The sequence below is a fragment of the Ursus maritimus genome, unplaced genomic scaffold (assembly GCF_017311325.1).
Source record: "Ursus maritimus isolate PB19 unplaced genomic scaffold, ASM1731132v1 scaffold_2, whole genome shotgun sequence".
In the NCBI taxonomy this organism is placed as follows: domain Eukaryota; kingdom Metazoa; phylum Chordata; class Mammalia; order Carnivora; family Ursidae; genus Ursus; species Ursus maritimus.
In genome coordinates this window covers 35,897,934-35,920,809 of record NW_024424452.1, presented here as the reverse complement: position 1 = coordinate 35,920,809, position 22,876 = coordinate 35,897,934, and the positions used below count along the sequence as shown (strand labels likewise).

Here is a 22,876-nt window from a genome sequence, read left to right as displayed (position 1 = left end):
ACTAACTAGTTTGGTTGGTTAGGCATGGCTTATTTGATTTAAACCCAGGTATGGAGCACACAAGTTCTCCAAGACACTTGGGGGTCTCGGTCTGCTGTGACACCGCGGGCCCACTGACGTGTACCCAAGAGGAGGTGGAGGACTACCTTGTGTTTGGAGGGGGGCAGTCAGAGCCGTACTCCTGCACATGCATCCCAAAGAAGCACACATCCACTCCATCAATTTCCTCAAAAGCAAAGAGTGCTTTGGTTCGATATGGGAAAGATTCAGACATTTCCCCAGAATCCACGAACCTGAAATAAAAGTCAGAGCCTAAGGTTTGCACGCGTCACTGTTTCACAAGGTGCTTTATACATGAGACCTGCTGTTCTAAACCCGCGCAGTGTAGAGGAACTGAAGGCCTGCTCACCTCTGCTGCCTGCTCTGCCCACCAGCTCGGCCTTGGGCAGCTCGGAGCTGTGACCCTATTCTTTGTGACACAGTCTCGCTCAGCCAGGAATTTTACCTCCCCTGATGAATATGGAATACTGACAGAAGGGCTGACTATACCTTACATGCTGAAAACACCTTTAAATTCTACAAACTCTAAGGTTATTTTTTCAGTACTCTCTACACCCAATGCAGGGCTCAAACTCACAAGCCCAAGATCAAGAGGCGCATGTGATACTAACTGAGCTAGCGGGGCGCCCTGAATTATACAAACTCTTTAAAATCTTGCCAGGGAGTGGGGCTTTGGTTAACCAGGTACGGGACCCCTCAAACAGCGCTTTACAAAACAGCACGTGTGCACACAAACCGTGACTTCATCCCAGGCTTGACTTCCACAGTCTTGTCTGAGCTGGCCACCACACGGACAAAGACCTCCCCGGCTTCAGGATGATTCTGTCGCCGCAAAAACTTGTTGACTCGGTCTTCCAAGTGGTTGCCCAATCGTGTGGTCTGTAGTCCTGGAAAGTCCAGAACAAGCAGGTGAGGGGGCTTCGGATGGGCTATGGAGAAGGTGGCTGAGGCCACAGAGCCTGCCTGTCTTATACTGCAGTCTAATTTTTTTCATCTTAAAGATTTTATTTATTTGAGACAGAGAGAGAGAGCGTGTGTGCGCGCGCACACACAAGCAGGGGGAGAGGCAGGGAGAGGGGGGAAGCAGACTCCCCGCTGAGCAGGGAGCCCAATGTGGGGCTGGATCCCAAGACCCTGAGACCATGACCTGAGCTGAAGGCAGCCGCTTAACTGACTGAGCCACCCAGGTGCCCCTAATGCAGTCTGATTTTCTAAGGATTAATGCCTTCCAAATCCAGAAGGGACCTAGCCTGTCCTACAAGGTGAGCATTTAAGGGAAAGGTGGACTCTGGAATCTCAGGTACTCCACACGCTCGACGACTGCTGTCATTTAAATGCCCACATATTTCCATCTTTTTTTTTAGCTGCAAGGGCAGAAGAGCCACGAAGGCAGACTGAGGGCTGTGGGGTAAAGTGGAGGGAGCAGACACAGGGGCCAACTGCCTCCCATGCCCTGGCCCTGATGAGGACACGATCTGGCCCCGGGCGCCCCCACGTGGCTGCTCAGTGTCACAGCTGTGCCCGCAGCCAGAATCCACGCTGGAGGAACTCCGCTTTCCCTGGAGGGCAGGGCTGCTCTCCCCTTCCTGGCCAGTTCAGAGGAGTCTGGCATGCAGCCTTGGGATCCCATCCCAGGCAGGAGCTCACACACCATCAGAACCCAGTTCAGTCCTGAACCCCCTCCACACCTTCCCTCTCCTAGGGATGCCCCAGGTGTGGCCACCATGACAGGTCTTTTCCAGATAAAACACTGGTCACAACATAAAAACTCTGCATAAGGGGGAAAGACTAGAAGGAAAAGCTGCAGAAGGTTAACAGTGATTATTTACAGATATGGGATTTGAAAGATATTTTCTTCTTTATACTTACTGATTTTTAAATATTTACTACATGGATGAGAAATATTTTTAAAAAGCTATTTGGGATTTCCTAAGATTCCTTACTGAGGCCAAGAAGTACCTGGAAAATTTAGACTGACTTTCTAAATTCCATTTTTCTGCAATTAACATACAAATGGTGGAGTTTTTTTTGGTGTAAGTTATACCTGCATACAAGTGATTTAGAAAGAAAACACTACATGAAGACGAAATAAAAACCCCCACAGAAAAATAAAAACTTGAAAAGCTATAAAGCGGAGGGGAAAAGTGATTTATGATGCATTTCACACCTGGAAAGGCACGCCTTCCACGTAGCCCTGCAAGCTCTGCTGAGCGCTGTGGCCGTGAGAGCCGGCCCAAGAAACACAGAACCAGGTGCAGAGGGTCCCATGGGCCGTCCCATCCAACCCGCAGCAGCCCCTGGTGCAGACCCTCACGTTCTCACCCCTGCAGGCCCTCCCATGTCACCGCTGAGCAAGTCTGGCTTCCCTCATGAGGCAGTTTCTGATCCTGTCAGGCAGGACCCTGCTAAGAAGGAGCTTCCCTTCCCTTGTCAACATTGGACCCTACCCACTGATTTTCAAATAGCAAATGGAAGAATAAATCTTTAAAATTAGGTTTTTACTTTTTTCTTCAAATGACCTGAATTGTTACTAACAACAACAACAAAAAATCTTTAAATGAGACCTTATATGACAATCTTGTTATGGGGACCAAACTGAGCGCTGTGAAGGTGCTGAGGGCTGGAGAGGGGCCCCTGTGGCCCCTAGAAGAGCAGCTGCTCAGAGATGCAAACACGGGAGGTGCAGTTGCTCCTGTGGCAGAGGAGCCGTCCCCAGCAGAATGACTTCAGGGAGCATCACACCCCTTGTGTCCGACACACACAGCTCTGCCTCGTTCTGCCACGCTTTCCAGTTTTCCAGAGAGTGGCCAGCTGCTCGCTCTCATGTCCCCGTGGCTCCTCCTCATGCAGCGGGGGCCGTCCTTACACACCCTTCCTGCATGCATGCAAACAATTTCGCGGGACATGCGAGTACAAGTGCAATCGCGGAGTCTGAAAACGAACACTCTAGATCGTAGTCCCCCTCTCCCCAGGCTTTCCATGTGCACTTCCACCCAGAGCATGTGACGGGGACTTTTCTGCCCCTTTACGTGATCAAATCCTTCGGCCTTCTGCTTTCCGACATCAGGGCTGTCCCATCTCCAGGGAGGCTTCTCACAACCCAACACAGGGACTCTGACTCGGAAGCTTCTCCAGTGGTTCCCCTTCTCCCTCCACCTGGCTGGGCTGGGTGCAGTGCAGGGTGTCAGGTACGGAGGGGTGGTGGGTGGAGGGGAACGGTCCGTTGCTGACCGTCCTTCAGTGACTCGTCAGCCACACGGGGCTGGTACAAATGCGAATGAGGCAGCCCATCCTTTGCGGCTTAGACTCTCTCGAAGGCTGTGCCCACACGTCCACACCAAATGACGCTGGGTGGCCAGACATCCAAAGTTCTCTTCTGTCAGTGAGTGTTGTACATCTTCACCCTAAGGCTCATGTCGCAGGCACACTTTTGGGCTCTTCTGCCCCCATCCACTGCCAGCTGCAACTACTCTCTGACCCAGGCCTGGATCTCCTGGCAATTGTGTTCTGGGGATGAGGCTCTGGCCCAGGAAAGTATTTCTAGCTTGTTGACTGGTTTAGTGATCTCACTCCAAATGGACCCTCTAAAGCAGGGGTTCTCATTGGGAGAAACTGTGCCCGCCAGGGGAACATCTGGTAATGTCCGAGACATTTCTGAAGGTCACCACTCATGGGAGTGGCGGTCGTGTCACTGGCGTTTAGTGGGTAGCAGCCAGAGATGCTCTTAAAATCCTAGAAAGCGTAGGACAGCCCCAAAATAAAGAATTATCTGGCCCTGAATGTCAATGGTGGCTCAGTTGAGAAACCCTGATCTGAAGAGAAATATTACAATAATTTGTGAGTTTATCAGTATTTCAAAAGATTTTTTAAGTATGAGCTTACGTTATAGGATAACTGTGGATTTTGGTAATGACAGTCTGTCCCTGAATTAGCAATGACTTCCTCCTTGCCTGCCCCCCCCTTTTCCTCCCCCTGGTGTGGGATCTCTCTCTCCATCCCATCTCGCTCCCACTCTCTGCTCCTCAGATGGCAGGCGACAGCTGCAGGCAGCGCTGCACAAGCGACCTGTAAAGGCCCCACTGCAGGTGGCGTTCTTACTCGGGGTCGCTGTGAACTCAGCAAAGGACAGCTCAGGGACGTCATGCTGTGCAAGTGGCCCCTAGCCCTCGAGAACCAAGCCGACAACGATCATACTGTACACTTTTGAAAAGAACGCTATCTCTGAAAGAGTCAAGACTACCCAGGAAGAGTTCCTTGGAGTAGCAACAGGCTGCTCTCTATGTGGAGAGACACCAGCAGCTGCCCTAAATGCAGCAGCAACCCTCACAAGTCCTCGTGCAGACTGGGCTCTGCCAGCCCTGGCTGGCGGTGGCCGACTCCAGCAGGCCAGGGGCCGTGGCAGCCGATGGGCCAGTCCCCGCCCCACAGGTGCCCAGGGCTGAGCATGCTGGTCACGACAGGATGTCAGAGTCGGTGTGGGGGGATGTGTATGTTGGGGGAGGGGGGTCTTATTTCTGAGCTATTTAAAAGGATCCGCTGACAAATTTTCTCTCTCAGAATTTACAAAGTTTTATGATATATCTGAGCTTTCTAAACTTTCATTTAAAACATGGACTGACCATAAAGCTAGTTTTCACGTAAAGATCACACCCGGTGATTCCATGGAGGGGTAAGACCAGACAAGTATGAAGTGTGGAAGGTAAACTCACACTACAGAGCCTCACACAAGTAAGCCCCACGGCTGCATGCGGAGAGGACCTGCAGGAAGACTGGGAAGGGGGACAAGCCCCTCACACGCAGATGGGGAGACAGAAGCCCTTCCACAACTTACTCTTAGCACTGAACTTGTTTTCTTTCCGAGTTCTGCCAGTTTTCTTCAAACAGTTGTCGCACACAAAGCTGCAAAAAAAGAATGGGTATGATCAGAGTGTATAAGAGAGTCTAGGCTGCCAAACCAGTGACACGCGGCTCGCACGCGTTTCGTTGGCATCACTGTTCTCAAGTGAAGAGGCCGCCTGCTTTGAGTCTACAATCCCTAAAGCAGGCAAATACTTAGGATGTAAATAAACTGAGAACCGGCTGCCACCCGGCTTCCCTCTGGAGCTCTTGCTGACAGCAGCGGTGGATGCCCGGCAGCACGCCCCTCCCTCCAGCCGGGCAGAGATGCTTTCCCTCCTCCAAGATCACAGGAATTCACCAGGAAACGACTCACCCTGAAGGCCAAATGATGTCATAGTGTAGAACACAAATCTGATGCATCTTCCGGCCACACTCCTTGCAATCGACAAAACTGGAAGACAAAGAGAGTGCGCTCTGACGCACACGGAAACACGCGTGGGGGCTGCCTGTGTAGCGTGTGCCGTGTTCACACCTCGTCCTCTGGATCACTTCCTGTATCTGTGGTGTTAATGCTTCTGCTGATTGATCCAGCCACATTGTGCTTTATTTTTTCTTCTAAAGGAAGCTCGACGCCCAACGTGGGGCTCCAACTCACAACTCCAAGATCAAGTCACAGCGGTATGATACTTCCTACGAGAAAGCGGACTTCCTCCAGTTCTCTGTACAAATGCCTATCCCTTGCTTCTTCCAATCTCCTTTGCAACCAGAAATGTTACTTTCAAAAACTGCTCTGATAGAGGTGTATTTTACAGGCCAGTATTTCTGACATTACTATGCATCTTCAAGACCACTGCTTGCTCTAGGTGACCGCACATGCCCAAACTGCCTCAAGTAACAGAGAACAAGGCTTCCAGTGTCAGAAACACTCGCTCCTAAGCCTAGGTCCAGGAAGCATGTGCTCGGAGTCAGCTACAAAGGTGGGAAGTGTCAAACTGACTGGTAAATGCCGGCCTTTATTCACGTAAGCACCGGAGAGCAGGGCTGCACCAGGCCATTCACCATCTGTCGCAGCCCCCACCCTGCCTCACCTGGGCCCTGTCACCTCATTTGGGAATCTTAGTTGCCAACATGCATGGACGTCAAAACCTATTTTTTCAGCCACTCCCTTACCACCACAACGTACGCCTTGAGGAAGGCTTAAGAGACTAGAAAGTACCACACTTCCCCCCAACTCTGCTGGGTGCTGGTTCTTCCTATCAGTTATGCACACTCTCACCACTGCCCCTGCTGAGCAAGCTTTCAACCACAGATCCAGCCTAACCACCTCCCCCCCCCCCCCACGGTGGCTACTCTGCTCCTGTTTGGTCCAGAGGGGAAAGGACACATATGTGCAAAGCATGTACACCAGTGTAGCACTGCTGCCTAATTCACCGTCCAGCTAGCACTCTTTGGCAACCCTGTGCTGCTGCCACCTCCCCACCCCCGCCCCATATGGTGGCTGCTCTGCTCCAGACCTTGCTCCTTCCTCTAGTGCTGCCTCACCCCCAACCAGCTCCTTCTCTGAAAACTCAGGAGCGGAGCTCATCCTCCATGTTAAGAACTGAAAGGGTCAGCAGGCAATACCTCCCTCTGTTTCTGTGCCCCCTCCAGAGACCCTCCACTCTCAACTCTTTCCTCCTATGTCAGGGAAGAGGACTATCCAAAACAAAACAAAAAACAACAACAAGAAAAAAGCATGTTCTAGACCCGACTCTATCAATTTTGAATTTCAGCCCCCCCTTCCCCCGCGAACCTATTATTAACCAAGTGGCTGGCTGCCATTCCCGCGTTTCCGGTTCCCACAGGAGCACCTTGGCAGGCCACCTAGACTGGCCCTTCTCACTCCCATGGTGCAGCTTCTTGGACCAAGAGGCACTTCTCTATTTAGGTCAAGCTTCAACTTCCCACTTTCTGCCTGAGTTGTTGCTCTCAGTCTCCTAACTAGCTTCCCTACTTCCTAACTAGAAATCAAAGTCATTTCCTCGCCTGGTAAATCCACCTCATAGATCCAGATGATCTTTCCATAACAGAAACCAACAGTCCTTCAAAACCTCCCCAGCACATTTAGGAGGAAAACTACATGTCAAAGAACAGTGTGAGTGGCCCTTCAGCCAGGACCTTCCACCTGCTCGCCCTGTGGGACTCCATGCACGTTCCCTACCCACCAAGGCCTTGAGCTGACCTGCAGTGTTGTCGAACATCCTGTGTTCTTTTGCGTTTTTGTGCCTAGAATGCTCTGCCCACCCCTGCCCCGCACCTGCTGCCAGACGAGTGTCCCCTTCTGCAGGATGCCACTCAACACAGGCCAAGCCTTCCATCCCTGGAGCACCTTACTGTGTGTGCTATGAGCCATCTAACTCTTCTACCAGAAGACAAAGAGCAGAAGGAGGGAGCCCCCTCATTCATCTGTGTATTCCCTACATTGGTGCCTAGTATTTCGAAGTACTTTATTTTGAAACTGAAAAGTGAAACTGCAAAGCTGAGTAGGGGGACATAATGTGAACAGGGACATGGGACAATCAGGAGAGACACTCCACTGGTCACAAAAGATACGGGGCGCAACCCGGAGCTCCTGCAGTGAGCGTGCCCTCCTAACCACGTGAGCTCCCAGTAGGAAAGCCCAGTTTCAAAATGAGGCCCTGGTCTTTCACTGCAGCATCTGGTCTCCCCAGAGCTGGGGCGTCGGGGACACGGGAGGCAGGACCTATTTCCTGGCACCCAAACTTCCAGCGGCGTTGGAGCCTGTGCTCACCTTCCTGAAGTGACACAGCACAATGGGCATCGACACACACTGGGTGCTCTCAGGATCTGGCTTTGGGGACCTGGAGGGACCACCCCACGGAGGCAGCTCTGAAGCCTCTTTAGGGATGATCACAAAGCAAACTTGGCAAATGAAGCGCCCTCACTGATTCCTGCTATTTATTTTTAGAGCGTCGTTCCTAAGAGGTTTTCTTCCTGAAATTTCCCTTTAAGTGAGATTAGGTCCTCCATCAATCTTCCTACCTTTAGTCCCTGAAGTCACCCTGAACGCTAAGTAGCTTCTCAGTAACAATGATGACCAGCTTCTCAGAGAGGTTCTGACAGAACCAGAACATCCACCTAACCTTATCGCTGCTGAAATTCACTAGCTAGAGAGCACGCTACAGGGACACACGTTTGGTTTGAGTTAAAAAAGAATCCGTATCTGAGATAACTTTATACAAAAAATCCCACCCAGGGCAACACATTTCCAATGTTCCAACAGTGCCTTCTCCTGCAGGCCAGTCACAAGGAGGGATTTTCCAGATCAGAAACTAAAATCCAAAAGTGAGAAAGAAATCACTATCTACTCACGGTTCAGGATCTAAGGTATCATTTTTCTTCTTTTCAAACTGATCCTTTGAAATTGTCCTTGTTTAAAAAAAAAAAAAGAAAAAAAAAGAAACGTTAATTAACTAAATTTATCTGCTGAGTCTAAACTACAGGGTCTGTGGGATATTATTTGGTAACTACTTTTTCAAATAAGAAGTAAATAATGGTCAGCCGAAATCTCAAGTAGAAGTAATGATGGCATGAGCATATAAAATTTATCTCCACGAAAGCACTACCATCTGTTTTTCTCTATCTGCCTTGGGATATTTCCTCCCAACTACCACCAGCACTTACTATGAGATCCAAACCTATAAATTTTCAATCAAATCTGCATGGTGAATGGCTCCTCGATCTGATGGATAACTGGCATAATCAATTCTTCTAATTATAATAGAATTAGATGACACAAGATCAGCATCTACTGGGGGATATTTTATTTATTCTTAAAGGACTGAAGACCTGGTTTCTATACTGTCCTTTTGTTATGATCAGTGTATATATGAATTATTTCGGATTCATGGAACTGTATAATCCAATTATCAATCACATAATTGGATCAAAGAATTAAGACTACAAGGGATATAAAAATAATGAGTATGTAGCATTTCAGGCATTTCAGTTTGTGTGTCTCATGAGTGGCTGCGGTTTGTTCTGTGTTTGGATAGAGGAAACGTGAAGTGCACGGTCCTAGACTGCTGGAAGCCGCTCCGGTGGGAAGCCCTTCTGCCTGTGGGGACGGTCACACGAGCAGACTTCCCCACACGGCAGAAATCACGGCAGAGTCAGGAGAAAAGAGAGAACACAAAACGCTGGCAGTCCTGGGTAGGCATGGTGGCTGGCGGGTTTTGGTATCTCAAGCATGTAAAGGGGTTGACCATTCAGTTGGTGGATTTACTCTTTCTGGCCACATTCTGACTATGAGACCACTCAAAGGTGAACTCAGTGAAGGAATCAATGAACCAACTCATGCCTGTGCACGCCAGAGCACGTGAGCAAGAGGCACCATTCCAGCAAGGAAGGAGACGTGTTTCCACTCTGGGGTCTCACTGTCTGTGTTCTAGGACAGGCTCTGTGGCTTCCAGGACAGAGGTTTCAGTGGAAGATGGGATGAAGGCTCAAGAGGGGGTATGTATGCAAGATTCAATTTTCGCTACTGGCAGTTCTGTCAAAAGGGTGAACTGGTTTCTGAGATGTAACTGAAAATTTACAATTCCCCCAAACGGAGGAGGACCACCAGAAGGAAAAGGCAAGTGTTTTAAAGGAAGAGGTGGAGCAAGGTTGAGAGAGACCAGTGAACTGCAGTGGGGGCTGTAGCATCACGGCCTTAAAAGGAGGGGAGAACGTGGAGGTGGGCCTGGTGCTCAGCTCAAGAGCTGCACTCCCCAAGTATAAGTGTGGGTGTCGTGAGTATGAAAAACACACCACACAGCAGTCAGATCGGCAGAGGAACTTCCCTTTTAATCATGGGCAAGAGGGAAAAACAATTAAGAGTGAACCCCGAGAAAAATGACAGGATAGTACTTACGTCTGGGGCTGTGAAGGGTCGTCACCCAGGGTAACATTCTCCCCCTGGATCTCTGTGAAACACTTCTCACAGAAATGATACCTGTCAGCAAGAAGGCCATACTTGGGTGAACTGGTCCATCATAACACACAGCCACCCAAGCAACGAAGCCACCAATCAGAGCAGGGCAGATCACCACGACGAAGGGGGGGCGTTGTTGGTTGATTGATGGGTCAGTGAGGACAATGGAAGGAACAGGGGCAGGTGGGGAAGGGCAGGATTAGAGAACAGGGAAGGGAACAGATAGCACAGACATAGAGGTAAGACGCAAACACCGAGACAACACAGAGCAGAAAGCCAAGGCAAAGCTTGATTAGCATTCGGTCTCACTGCACACATCACAGGCCATCATCGCTAACAACGGCTGGGCTTGGGCCAGCTCCGAAGAGCAGTTTTCAAGGAGTTGTTAATACTAGAATCGCAAGGAGCCTCAATTTAGGAGTTTGACTTTTGTTATTACTTAGAGAAAATAAAATATAACTCCAGGGTTTGCGATGGAAAAAAATTCACTTTTGAACAAAATAGTCTGACAAAGGCCTTAAAAAAGCAATTATTTTTCAAAACGGCAAATTTATGCTTGACAGCAATTCACAGATTTTATTTCCGGTAGTAAGCCAGATCTTTAAAGGTACTAAAAATATTGAGCACACAGAACTGGTTTTAATTTTTTCCTGTTATTTTTCTCATGTTAATCACTTAGTTAATTGTGTTATAATACAAATGAAACCAAATCCATATTCTAGACAAACATTTAACAGAAATGCAGTCGGGGTCAAAGACTTTCCAGCCATTTATCAGTACGAATGTACAGAGGAAACAAGCTGTGATATATTGTATAAACAATACAATATATGTAAATCCATGAACAATCTTAAAGACTTTTAAAATTCAATTCTAAGCTTTGGTTTAAACTTTTTGGTAATGGGATCAATCGTTCACCAATCTGAGATCCTCAGTGATTAACAGCTCTGACTTGGTGACAATCCAAGTTAAGCAAATTTAGAGAGTTGATCTTTAAAGCACAATCTGCATTTGAGAAATTATCCATCACCCCAATTTCTTGAAAGATAATATGGAGCTTGGGCTTGAAGTATCAAATAAGAACAATTAAAAACTATTAAATGTTTGGAAAGGACAAGCATGAGAAATCAACGAAAATGCAGGCTGGTGCTGCATAAAACAAGATGGGCACACAGGAATACTGTAAAAATAAACAGGCCGGATGGAGGTGAACTGTACAAGCGGAGAGGAGGAGTTTAAGGCAGTGGCAGCAGCACAGTCAAATGTGGTTTTAGTGCTCAAAACTACGTCTACAAGATGCCACGAGGATTAGTGTTAAAGACACTGTGACGAGACTTGGAGCGCCACACCGCACGGACACGCGCAGGGCACGCGGCAGCTTGCAGGGTCACTCACGCACGCGCACACACGGCTGCAAAGGACGGAGGCTCAGGCCCCTGCCTGACGGTCTGCCTCCGTTACTGCTCAGGTCAGTCCCCCTCAAGTTCTAATTCTAGTCTGAGTTAAACGCACTGAGTATTTTGTCTGCTGTACTTCTCTGACTAAACACAGAGTCCATTAAAAGCACGACACTGCAGAGCATGCACCCATCTCAAAATGGCCCCATCTTTTAGCTTGCTGAGGAGGAACACGAGAGAGTCACTGTGGGTAGCAACTGGATTAATGAAAGTTTCTTCTGGAACCAGCTTATTTAGGACGATTCGATCAATGAATTCTGCCAAGATTAAAAACTCTGACCAGGAACAAACAGATAAACATTGCTGTTTAAAAATATCTGTATCTATATGTTCTCCTGAATCAACTGGCTGTTCACTGTTTGTAAATATGCGTACGAAGCCTTGAAATCACGTGGTAAAAAGAACTTCCATGTGCAGGAGGGCGTGATCATCACTGGCACAAAAGAATTAAAGTACAGAAACCATAACCCAATTCAGGGGTGACCAGGGCAATATGCAAAAAAGATATCCCCCTTAACACCAAGTGTCTCCCTTTGAAAATAAAACTTGGACTTGAGTGTTCCAACTCATTTTATCACCAAATGTATAGCCGCTGCAGGTGAGTGAAAAGCTGAACTCATCTGGAAACGAAATCACCATGATAATTACACGTGAGGGAAAATGGCTTTAAAATCCTGGACAAACTCCTAGCTTTTATTCAAGCAAGATATCAAGCCCAGGAACACCCAGGAAACAAGAATCCTAAGCCCACCATTTTCTAGTGGTGGAAACCAGCCCAGAACGCAGCACTGATGGCTCAAGGGCAGCCCCTGCAGTTGTGGAAGCCTACAGTCTTGGTGTGTAACTAGCTCTCACCTGCAAAGAACCTCAGGGTTAGAAAGTGGGAGGCACAGAGAGAGTTAACACGCTCTACTGCCTGTCACAGAGCTAGCAGAGACATTGGAGAATCGAACCTGCTGGGGTTTGAGAAGGGGAGGGGAAGGCCCAGCCCTCCCTTAGGTGCCCTCCGGAGAGCTGGCGACAGTCTGGAGAAGGGGCACAGACACCCACTGGTCAAGTCTGCTGAAACCGCCTTGGCAATCAGTGGGGGACAGATGGGAATGCCAGAATGCCCCCACATTATTACCTAGTCCAAACTTTATTCACCCTAAAAATACAGAATGGTTCAAGAAAGTCACTTTTCAATCTCGAGAGCCTTGCTGACATTAGCCTTGTGTGAAGGAAGCAATTTGATGAATATGGAATTGCAAAGGAGAAATATTTCACATAATCCGATGATGATGTGCATCTGGGTACCTAAAGTTAGCACAATGTAACTGCACAGTTTATCTATAAAGGTAATTTAATGCATGGAGTAAATTTTCAAATGCAGATTGTTTTAAGTACCGTATGAATATATAGAAATAACTGGGATATCTAAAGATAGTATCTGGAAAATCTATATAGCAGTTTTCCCAACTTGAGTTACTTTCAAATTTTCAAAGCACGGAAACAAGTGAAAATATATTCATATGCTAGTTTATATATTAGTTTCACTTGTTCAAATGGTCTGTAGGACTTTCTATTGTTTGAAATGCCCAAACAGTTTAGGACCATAAGTGCCAAAACATTAGTTATGACAACACCGGTGTTCCTAAGTAGTCAAAGATGCGAATAAAAGTGTAAGCAGTTAGGACGCTCATCGTAGTTAGGCCACTGCTTTCTTAGCCTTACACCATTGTCAACCTCTCCAAGTACAGCTTTCTAGGAAGCACACCTTGCAAGACTTGGCTAAGAAGCAGCATGCCTACACCTGAAAAATGTATCCTTTATAGAACAGAACTCCTTTATTTATGTCTCTACTCATAAGAAAAATATATTACTTTTGTTCAGTAAAGATAAAGTTCTACACAAAACTAAAACTGGACATTTCAGAGCTTTCAAAGCAACCCTGTGTTTGCACTCTGCGCATAAGCCCCTATTGGAGAGCCTGATCATATCAACTCTATTTACTTAAAAATGGCCAAAATCTGTGCAAATCAGCAAAGGCAGGGTCTCAACGGACCCGAGGACAGTGAAAAGGCCCCAAACTTTAGAAATGGTGGCAAACAACCTGCTGTCTGTTCTTCCTTCCAGACCCAAACCAGGCTGGGCATCCACTAGCAGGGGGATTTTTCAGGGAATAGTTAACTGAAATCTGTTCTCTGGAAGTTTCAGAGCTTTATTTTTGCCTGGCACATAAAAGTTTCCAAAGTGAATTCCCGTTCATTATTTCATGGGAAGTGACAACCGAGGTTGTCAGGGAAGGTGTTACTGCACCCGTATCAAGAACAAGAAGGTTAAACTTGATACGTTATGGGATGTGCTGAACGTCATGGGGCTAAAACTCACTGGAGGGGCCAGAACCCCAAGAACAGTACGTGTCACCACAGGAGCGATTCTATCACGAAGGGATTGTGGTATTATTTCAGACGTTCCTATCGATAGAAGAGGAAACTGAGATAGGAAGTAAGTTCCAGGTGTGAACGTTATTTTTAGGGCAGGGGTACAGGGCTACACTCTTGTCACCCCCAGAACAAGCACCAGCGTCTCACTCTACCATGGAGCCAGGACGAGTGGGCTGGGCAGGGCTTAGAAATCTCTCCTTGAGACACTTTTTAGGTCAACAGTTTCCTCTACCTCTCTTTTTAAGTAGGATTTTGATGGGAGTATCGTAAATATGATTATCATATTTACGTATCATATCGTAAATACGATAATCATATCGTAAATATGATTAGGTATTTTTAAAAAATTCAAGTCCTTTAAAAGCATAATTAGAAGACAAATATTTCAAAATTCCAAATTATTCAGGCCTGAACAAATAATAACAAAATGCCCTTTACTTATCTTCCTCGAAATAACAGGACATATGTAATCACGGTAAGCAGACAAGATCAAGTAATCAAAATATCAAACCCTAATGCAGACATTTAATACTCGAACCCAAAGCGGCACCTTGGTCACACACATTTCACCGCCTGTCCCTAACACGAGGCAAAGCAACTGCTGCATGTGACCGAGATTTACCACTGGTGCCTCCAGGCATGATGCCCTCATGCTGTGGCAACATGGAGCCACGAGAAGCAACAGATACAACTAAATTTAATTTTCAACCCCCCCAACTGTGGAAGTTGTATTTGTATGGCAAATGAGCAACAAAAAATATTATTTCCATTCTCTTCTGCTTAAGACAGGACATTCAGCCATCTCCACATTTCAAGAGAATGGCAAAGATTTCTCGAGGACGCCTCACTCCTAAAACCCTGAAACGGCCATCCTGTGACAGGGGAGTTCATGTGGAACTCAACAAGAATGCTCATTCAGTGTTGTGCTATTAATTAAAACAAAAACTCTTTAAGTCTAAAGCTTTTAGTACTTTTTTAGATAAATTATCACTAATTCAAATCTTTCTATCAGACTGTCCAGGCCAAGTTATCAGGGCAAATACTTACATGTCAAATAGTAAAATGCAATATATCCACATTACTGAGATCTTCAAAAAGCTAAGTCAACCTTTTATTAGACTTACTCTCACCTCCAGACTCTTTCTTATGTGGTTACATTTTGAGCAGTTTTGAGCTTAAATTTTTATACTGCAAAAGCGTGCTTTAAAAATAAGAGACCGTGGGCCTATCTGAGTGACTAAGCAGCACTGAAACTGTGGTCCATTTCATCAGAACTTCAGAAAAGAAATAATGTGCCCAGAAATAATGTGCTACGATCAGACACCTTGCCCTAAGACCTTCCTTTTGTCCCGTTAACTCAGAACGCTGGCTCGGTGCTTACCTATTCTGATAGCTGTAGTAGGCAGCGTCACGAGGAATTGTACACAGCTGCTTCCCGTAGCAGCACAAAGTCTGTGGGGAAAACTCATACTGCAAAAACAAAGGAGAAAATACTAAAAATATATCCTAGTTACTGTCACATAATGTTCTAGTTCACTACGGAGGGTTAGATTCAGCTAGTAAAATATTTCCGTTAGTGCACGGGATAGTTTTCTAACAATTTTCACAGCTATTTAGAGACATTTTTGGATTCGATGTGACAGAATCGGTTGCCAAGAGACATTTCTTACAGACAGATAAATGGACGCAGGGGCATCCAGAAAGGCATAACCCAAGGTCTTCCCCAGTAAGCACCTCTGGCTTTGATCATCCATTATGTGGCTTCAGGCAATCAACTGTTTTTACAAAAGCCCAGACCCCACCTGGGTCCTTCCCAGCACACAGTGTGGCTAAAATGTGTAAGTCTATCATGTCTTCATAATACATAATACCCTCTCTGGCTGGATTAACCAGGGAAGTTCACTTTCCAGAAGAAGTTTAAACTGTACCTTTCGTCCACAGCAATATCCAAGGGACTGCATAACAGGGTCAATTTCTTGTTCAAAGACCTCTGCAAGTTTACTGCAGAACTTATAGACCCGCGACGTCTTACGATTATAGAGCCAGGCATTGTTGAACATAAGCCAGACATCGTCCACATACTGCCAGGGCTCTTGGTACTGCCCTGTATCCAGCTTCCGCTTGATGGTGGAAAGGTCCATGGGATTCTTCACAATGTCAAAATAATCCTTAAAGACAAAATAGGCTCAGTCTAGTGGATCCCCCAAATACCAAATGCCAGCCTTATGTACCAGCTTTATGTTAAAAAACAAAATAGAAATAATCAGCTCCAGAACAACTTCCGTTTTTAATAGTAACAAATGGTAACTAAGGAGCAAACGATCTCTGACCTTCCTCTGATTTTATTATCTAAAATTGTAATTAGTATTGTCAAGTGTGACCAAATTATTTCAAAGGCAAAGTTAAGGGCAAAATAATATCAATATATTATTTAATAAAAGAATGGGTTAAAAATGTTTTTTTAATATAGAATTTTTAAAATACGGATTTTAATCCACTGAAATAAAATGGTAAGCACATTTATCAGACATTATGTTTTTTTTTTTTAGAGATTTACTCTTGGTCCTGGCAAACAAGATAAAATTCCAAGACAAACACAAGAACAGAAACGAAAATAGTGACAATGCTCAACAGAAACCCATGGGGCCGCCAGGGCCCTTACAAGACTCCCCAGAGATATCAGAACAAGGCCCACATGCTTTCTCACTGGGGTCTGCCAGTTCTCCAAATTCCCCCTTTCAGACGAAGGCTCACACAAAGCCCCAGATGGACAACGGGGCTACGGAGGCCGTGCGCCAAGGCAAGCAGGCGGTGCAACACACGTTCCAATCAATGAGACAAAGGTGTATTACTGCTTTGACAGAGAAGTTTTTTTTATAGGAGAAAAATCTTCAAAACAAGGGTTTGTTACCCAATTTTCAGAGATAAAACATGGATATTCTGAGTATTGCTGGTAAGGCTTTATTTTTACTATGTTAACTTACCGGAATTCCTAGGAGCTGGGGGTCTACAGGCTGCCGAAAAGGTAGGGACTCCGGATCCTGTCGATACAACGCTTCGAGGGTTGGCATCAGAGCCTGGCGTAACTCCTCCGGCTTAAAGACTATAGTTAGAAAACAGGAAGTGACACTACTTATAAGCACTCGGACCCCTCATCCATCACATTTCAAATGGAAGCCTGGCCTGCTTCTGGAAGGCCCCAATCATCTCCACCCCCGCGACCCCCTAAGCTGTGCGACTCCCAAGGGCTCTCATTCACCACAGAGTTCACAGACGTTCTCAAACTACAATTCAGGGCTTCTGAAAACATCATTACATTAGGGTTTTAAAACTGCTTCTATGTCACAAGGCTAAATACCACACTAACAAGTTTGCTTCTTCAATAAAAGGGTTTCCGACATTAAAACTGTGTTGGAACAGAAAATGAAGCTAACTCCCAAATCTGCTTCCTTGATCCAATGGGTGATAATAAAGCAGTTTCCCTGGACGGGGGCCTTCCTTGCTCTGATGAAATTTGTCTGTCCTTGGATGAAGTAAACTCAGACACCTGGGACAAGCTCACAAACAAACGTACACAGAAACAAAATCAAGTATTTTCCCCAAAACTTCTGAATCGCTCCTGCCTATATTTACCAACGCCCATTCCCTCCACCCCTTAAGTCACTCCGTTTCCTACTACACTTGCTGTTGTCACCAATCCCAGGATAAACACTGGCTGCCAAATACATTCAAGACGATACATTCATACAAAGCCCAGTGAGTTTTAATGACCAGGGAAAATGTGTGTAACAACCTATGAAGGCAAGAGGCAGGTCTGTGAAAGAACACTTGTGTTCTGCTGCACCCCACTTCAGAGCTAGGACTGCTGTTGGGGGCCCGTGAGCAGATGCGCCCCACAGGAGCCTCATGAAACACACACACATCCTGCCTTCAGCTAGCTCCTTTTCTTCTGTTTTTACAGAAATGGAGTAGCATTTGGTTTTCTTTGAATAACTCTTTTCCAAGAAAACAATTCTTTAATCGATAGCTTCTTCTTTCTTCTTAGACCAGAGGTCAGCAAACTTGGACCCACTGGCCCAATCTGGCCAGCCACCTGCCTTTGTACAGCTAGTGAGCTAAGATTGGTTTTTGTGTTTTTCACGGCTGGGAAAAAAAGAAAAGAATAATATTTCATGATACATGAAATCAAATTTTAGTCTCCAAAAATAAAGGTTTGTTAGAAGGCAGTTACGCGCCTTTGCTCACACACTGTCGGCGCTGGCTTTCACAGCACCAAAGACATTCTGGCGCACGAAGTCTGAGGGAGCGATGCGGCTCTCACAGAGCGTGTGCCGAGCCTGCTGCAGGCCCATCACCTCCTAGTGGCAACCTCGCACGCATGTCACTTTGGTCAGTCGCTCATTACTACACATTTGTTGAAAACAGCTATGCCGAGGAAAAAACATCTCCAAACTCCTGTCTTTAGCCACCGGCCTGATGTAAAATCACTTCCTCAGTCACACTTGTCACATTTCAAGTGCTCAGGACCTACACGTGGCTAGTGACAACCACGGAGAGCACAGACATGTAACGCTCCTGTCATCACAGAAAGTTCCAGCACTGCTCCAGGCCCTTTCTAAGGGTCTGTGCAATCAAATTTACTTCCATATCATAAAACGAGTTTCACAATAACACTAGGCCATCATTAGCCTGGTGCAGTGTTGATGTCGGCACAAATGGGCAAAAGGAACCACGAGGAAAGTCACTTGCACTGCGCAACAACACAGGCAGCGGCACCAAAGCCGCATCAGTCGTCACCATGCTCTCAACCCCTGGCTACATGTCTTGATTTCGTATGACTAAACGGGAAGCTGGCACCCAGCAGCCCCGCTGCATGCACTGGCAGTCCTGAGAGAAAGCGCCCGTGCATGCAGAGCTGAGAGCGGAGGTTGCTGCTTTTCTGCACAGAGCACGTAAGACTGGGGCAAAGAGGGTTAGACAAGCTATGGTTATTCAGATCTGGGGATGTGGCAGACGTTTTCCCAAAAAGAAACAAAGTGGGCCAGTTACACCAAGGACAACTGACAGTATTTGCTGCCAATGATAAAGTTTGGACTTACATCAAAATTAGAATTTGGAGAACTTGTATCTGTCACATCAGTCTGACAGCCTCCCAAAATTTCCAAGACTTTTTTGAGGAGATTCAAACTGATATTAATCAATGTGATTTTTAAAAATATTGTACAGTGACATCTGGAAAATCTGTTAACTCGTGAGTCAAATTCCAAGATGACCAAAGGATCATGTTATTTGAAAAAAAAAAAAAAAAAAAAAGGACTTAGTCCACCAAACCCTAAGTCCAGAGCTGTGCGTCCGGACTTCACACCGAAATTAATCTTTAGGAAGCCTGCACTTGCTGAGTTCTGGTGTAGTACTACAAAGGAACACCCACAATGATCTGAAAAGGCTCTTAACTCTTTATCAACCGCCTATCTGCGTGGGGCGGGGTTGTCTTCAGGGACAGGAACCAAACATCGCAGCACAACAGAGACGACAGCATGAGAATCCAGCCGCGTTCGCTGACATCTCCAAGTCACAAGAATGTAAAGAAAATACTGTCACTGCTCCGTTTGTTGTGGGAAACTTGTTTTTCATAAAAATGTGTTATTCATGGATGCCACGTAACAGATTTGTTAAATGAATGTTTTTAAAATTTCTAATAAAATAAATGGCGACAAATAATCCATAAAAATAAAAACTCTGGGGTCCTCAATTTTTAGGAGCATAAACAGGTGTGAGACCAAAAGCTCGAAAGCTTCTGTAGGTTCTCCCTCCCAGTGGCAAAACTATACAATATCAGCCTCTCATGCTTCTCTGTTGTCTTTCCCAAATGTGCCACAAGCAGCCCTTAACTTTCTGAGCCACATTCCCCATTTGCAAGGGTCACCTAACAATGTTCTGACACCCTGTTGACCTCCTTCTGTTGGAACCTCCAATGGGTTCCCTTCAACTCCCTCTGCAAGGCTGGCTCAGCCCACACATCTCAGAGCCCAAAGCATCTTCACTTATCTGCGGCCCTCCCGCTGCCCGAGGCCACTGGGGCCTACTCCACTGCTCACTGTGGGCACAGTTTCCCATCTGTAACAGTGCGCACGTGTGCTGCCACGGTGGTGACTTCCGTAGCACAGCTTTCGGTCAATCTCCTGCTCAAATCTAACAGTGGTTGTCCACAGCTTGCTGAGGAAAGAAAGCCCAAGCTCCTCGGCAGGCACAAGGACTCAGATGCCTCCTCTACTCTGGCCCTACAGTCAGTGACAGCTCATAGGAGAGATGTGCTCCTGGGCTGCCCCTCAGAGCCACGGCTCATTTTTCATTCCCACCGTAAGCCCTGTGGGTCCTCGGGCTGGAGTCTAGCTCCCTGTCATTTCTCAAGAGGTAAAACTTGGGGAATGGCAGGCAGAAAAGATATAAGCTTTAGCTTTTAACCCGCACTGTATAATCACAACATGGTGGAAGACGAGCACAGCTGAAAAGTTCAAGGAAACACGACCTACTTTTTTTGCGTGGCTGTGAGGGAGACGTTGACTGAGAGGCAGCTCCATTAGCGTTGTTCTCTTCTTCCTCTTTAGCTTCTACTTTGACTTCCGGTTTCTTCTCGTCCACTTCCATTGGTTCTGATTTCTGTTCTGTTGTGTCTGTTTCTTCTTTAACTTGAGAAGATCCTTGTAGATCCTCCTCCATCATCTTGAGAAAAACAGAATTACAGATAATGATGTGTGAATATCAAAGACCTTTACTCTAACTCAGCATCAGTGGAAGTCTCTCAACAATTTATCTGGGCTCGTCAAACTGTCCCCTACTCAGAGCCGCATTTACCATCCCGTTCTCTCCCCCAGGGAGGAGCGGAGCATTTGGGGCCCAGTGAGTTGCCTTCATAGAGCACCCCTGCAATTAGAGTCCTGATTTAAAAATTTCACATGCTAGAGTGCTTAAACGACACTGCAGACACAGGCTTCATCACCTGCTCAGCAGTTTCACATACAGGTACTCCTAGTTTGGAACAAGAATCTCCCTGAAAATTGGGGAAAAACCAAACTGCGCAGAGGGCCAGGCAGGTGAAGTAAACGATGCAGCAGGAGGTGTGTGAGCCAGCAGGGGGGAGCGGAGGCTCTGGCAAACTGGAGAGCCCGAGCCCCATCTCGAGGCCACGGCAGAGGCTACCACCCAGACTGCTGCCATAGGAATGCAAGCAGAGTGCTGACAGGGCTTCTCATCTTCAAAGAAAAGCCAGAAATTCAGTTGTATTTATAATTCCTTATTTTTAAAAATATTATGTGAGCCAAACAAAACATGTCTATGGGGCCGGATCCAGTTTCCAACTTTTGCTACAGGTTAATTAGTGAACGAGCACACCCTTGTGCAGTGTAACTCTGCACCACTACGTAGGAATGAAGAACGGCAGTGAAAAGTCACTGGATGGTTCAGTCATTTAAAATATAAACCAGTATTCTTATTTCTAGCAAAATAAAGTAAAACCCATACCTAATACCCCAAAATAACCACTCTACTTTTAACCTATATCCTCTCTGAACCCGTAATCAAACAGGGTATTAAAGCAAAAAGCAGTGTCATCCACGGAGGACCCATGGTGTCTCCCCTTAGACACCTCAGTGGCACTTCTGTGTGCTGCACATCTGCTCACGCCCTGGAACGGCACCTACCGCAGATCCAGGCTCCCCCTTGGATTCACTGGCGTCAGGCTCAGTGTCCTCGGTCTTGACCTCTGCCTTCACCTCCAGCATTGGTACATCGGGTCCTGGCTGCTGGGAGTTGGTTTCGGCGCTCGCCACCGAGGAAGGAGTGGGGACCCTGTTATCGATGCTGGCTGCTGCCTGGGAAAGCTGTGGAGAAACCAAAATTATTTATCTCCGTTAATAAGACAACAGAAATGCTATTAAACTCTGTTCTTCACTCAACATACAGTTTCATGTTAACATTTCTCAACACTAACCTAAAAGACATCCCTATTTGAGAGACCTGCAGAACACAAAATTTAAAACGGGAGTCCCAGAGGAAGTCAACATCATGCAGAAAAACAAAGAACTTCCTACCAAGAATCCAGAGATGGAAGAGCAGGGCTTTCCACATTTTGATATAAGACTATTTTCTGGAAGTTTCTACCTAAGTCAAAATTAATTCCTTCCAATAAGGCCATTAAAGTTTACTGTAAAAGGCGGAATTATAGATACAGAAGTGCACATGTAGGAAGGGGGAGAAAGAGCCTACGCGGAACAAGAACGTGTAATTTGCTTGTCATAACTGCAGGGGCCGTGGTGGTGTTAGCGGTGGGACAGTAAGCAAACATCAAGGTAAGGAACCACCACAAGAATTCTCGCTTTTCAAAGTCTTACTAATAGTTGTGTTTTTTTTTTTTTTTTTAAAGATTTTATTTATCCATTTTGGAGAGAGAGGGAGAGCCCAAGCACATTGGTAAGTCAGGGGAGGGACAGAGGGGGAGGGAGAGGGACAAGCAGACACTGTGCCCAGCTCAGAGCCCGACACGGGGCTTGATCCCACGACCCTGAGATCACGACCTGAACCAAAACAAAACTTGGATGCTCAAATGACTGAGCCATCCAGGTTCCCCTGCCTCATAGAGTTCTAATTTAAATAAACAAAAGGGAATATAAAATTACAAAGGAATCTTATTTAAAAATAAGAAATATAAAATAAGGGTAAATAATAAATACACTCCCTGTGGAGAAATACATACAGTACTGTTATCTTGGGGGTGTTAAGATTTATTCTGATATTTTATAAATAAATATCCTCAGTCCCTAAGAATAAAGTTAATGTATTTCGGGGGGAAGAATAGTTTCTAAGTCAGGCTGATATGAAAACGGACGTGAAGATTTCAGTGGTAACTGGGGCGCGGTGTGGGGGGTGGCGAGCAGGCAGCCTACAGCTGGGCACTGCCAGCACGCAGGTCCACAGAGGACGGGGGGGAGGGGGGCAGACACGAGCCACAGGAAGTGCTAACCTGGGTCTGCCATTTTATCCTGAGAAGAAAAGGCTCCAGGTCTGGAAATAAGGCTGACAGGCAAGTCAAAGCACATGCAATTAGGAACGTGACTTGTTTA

General features: G+C 46.3%; 1 protein-coding gene across 1 annotated transcript in view; it reads right to left on the bottom strand.

The window, feature by feature from the left end:
• Positions 1-22,876, bottom strand: part of LOC103668810 (CREB binding protein) — a 122,111-nt gene that overhangs the window by 10,975 nt on the left and 88,260 nt on the right. The window contains exons 15-25 of the mRNA XM_040635409.1: positions 21,458-21,637; positions 20,291-20,480; positions 16,742-16,860; positions 15,686-15,925; positions 15,139-15,227; positions 9,815-9,895; positions 8,272-8,328; positions 5,273-5,350; positions 4,892-4,959; positions 797-947; positions 147-293 (exon numbers count right to left, since the gene is read on the bottom strand). Of these exons, the coding sequence (XP_040491343.1) occupies positions 147-293; positions 797-947; positions 4,892-4,959; positions 5,273-5,350; positions 8,272-8,328; positions 9,815-9,895; positions 15,139-15,227; positions 15,686-15,925; positions 16,742-16,860; positions 20,291-20,480; positions 21,458-21,637 (1,400 nt within the window). The remainder of the gene's footprint in view (positions 1-146; positions 294-796; positions 948-4,891; positions 4,960-5,272; positions 5,351-8,271; positions 8,329-9,814; positions 9,896-15,138; positions 15,228-15,685; positions 15,926-16,741; positions 16,861-20,290; positions 20,481-21,457; positions 21,638-22,876) is intronic.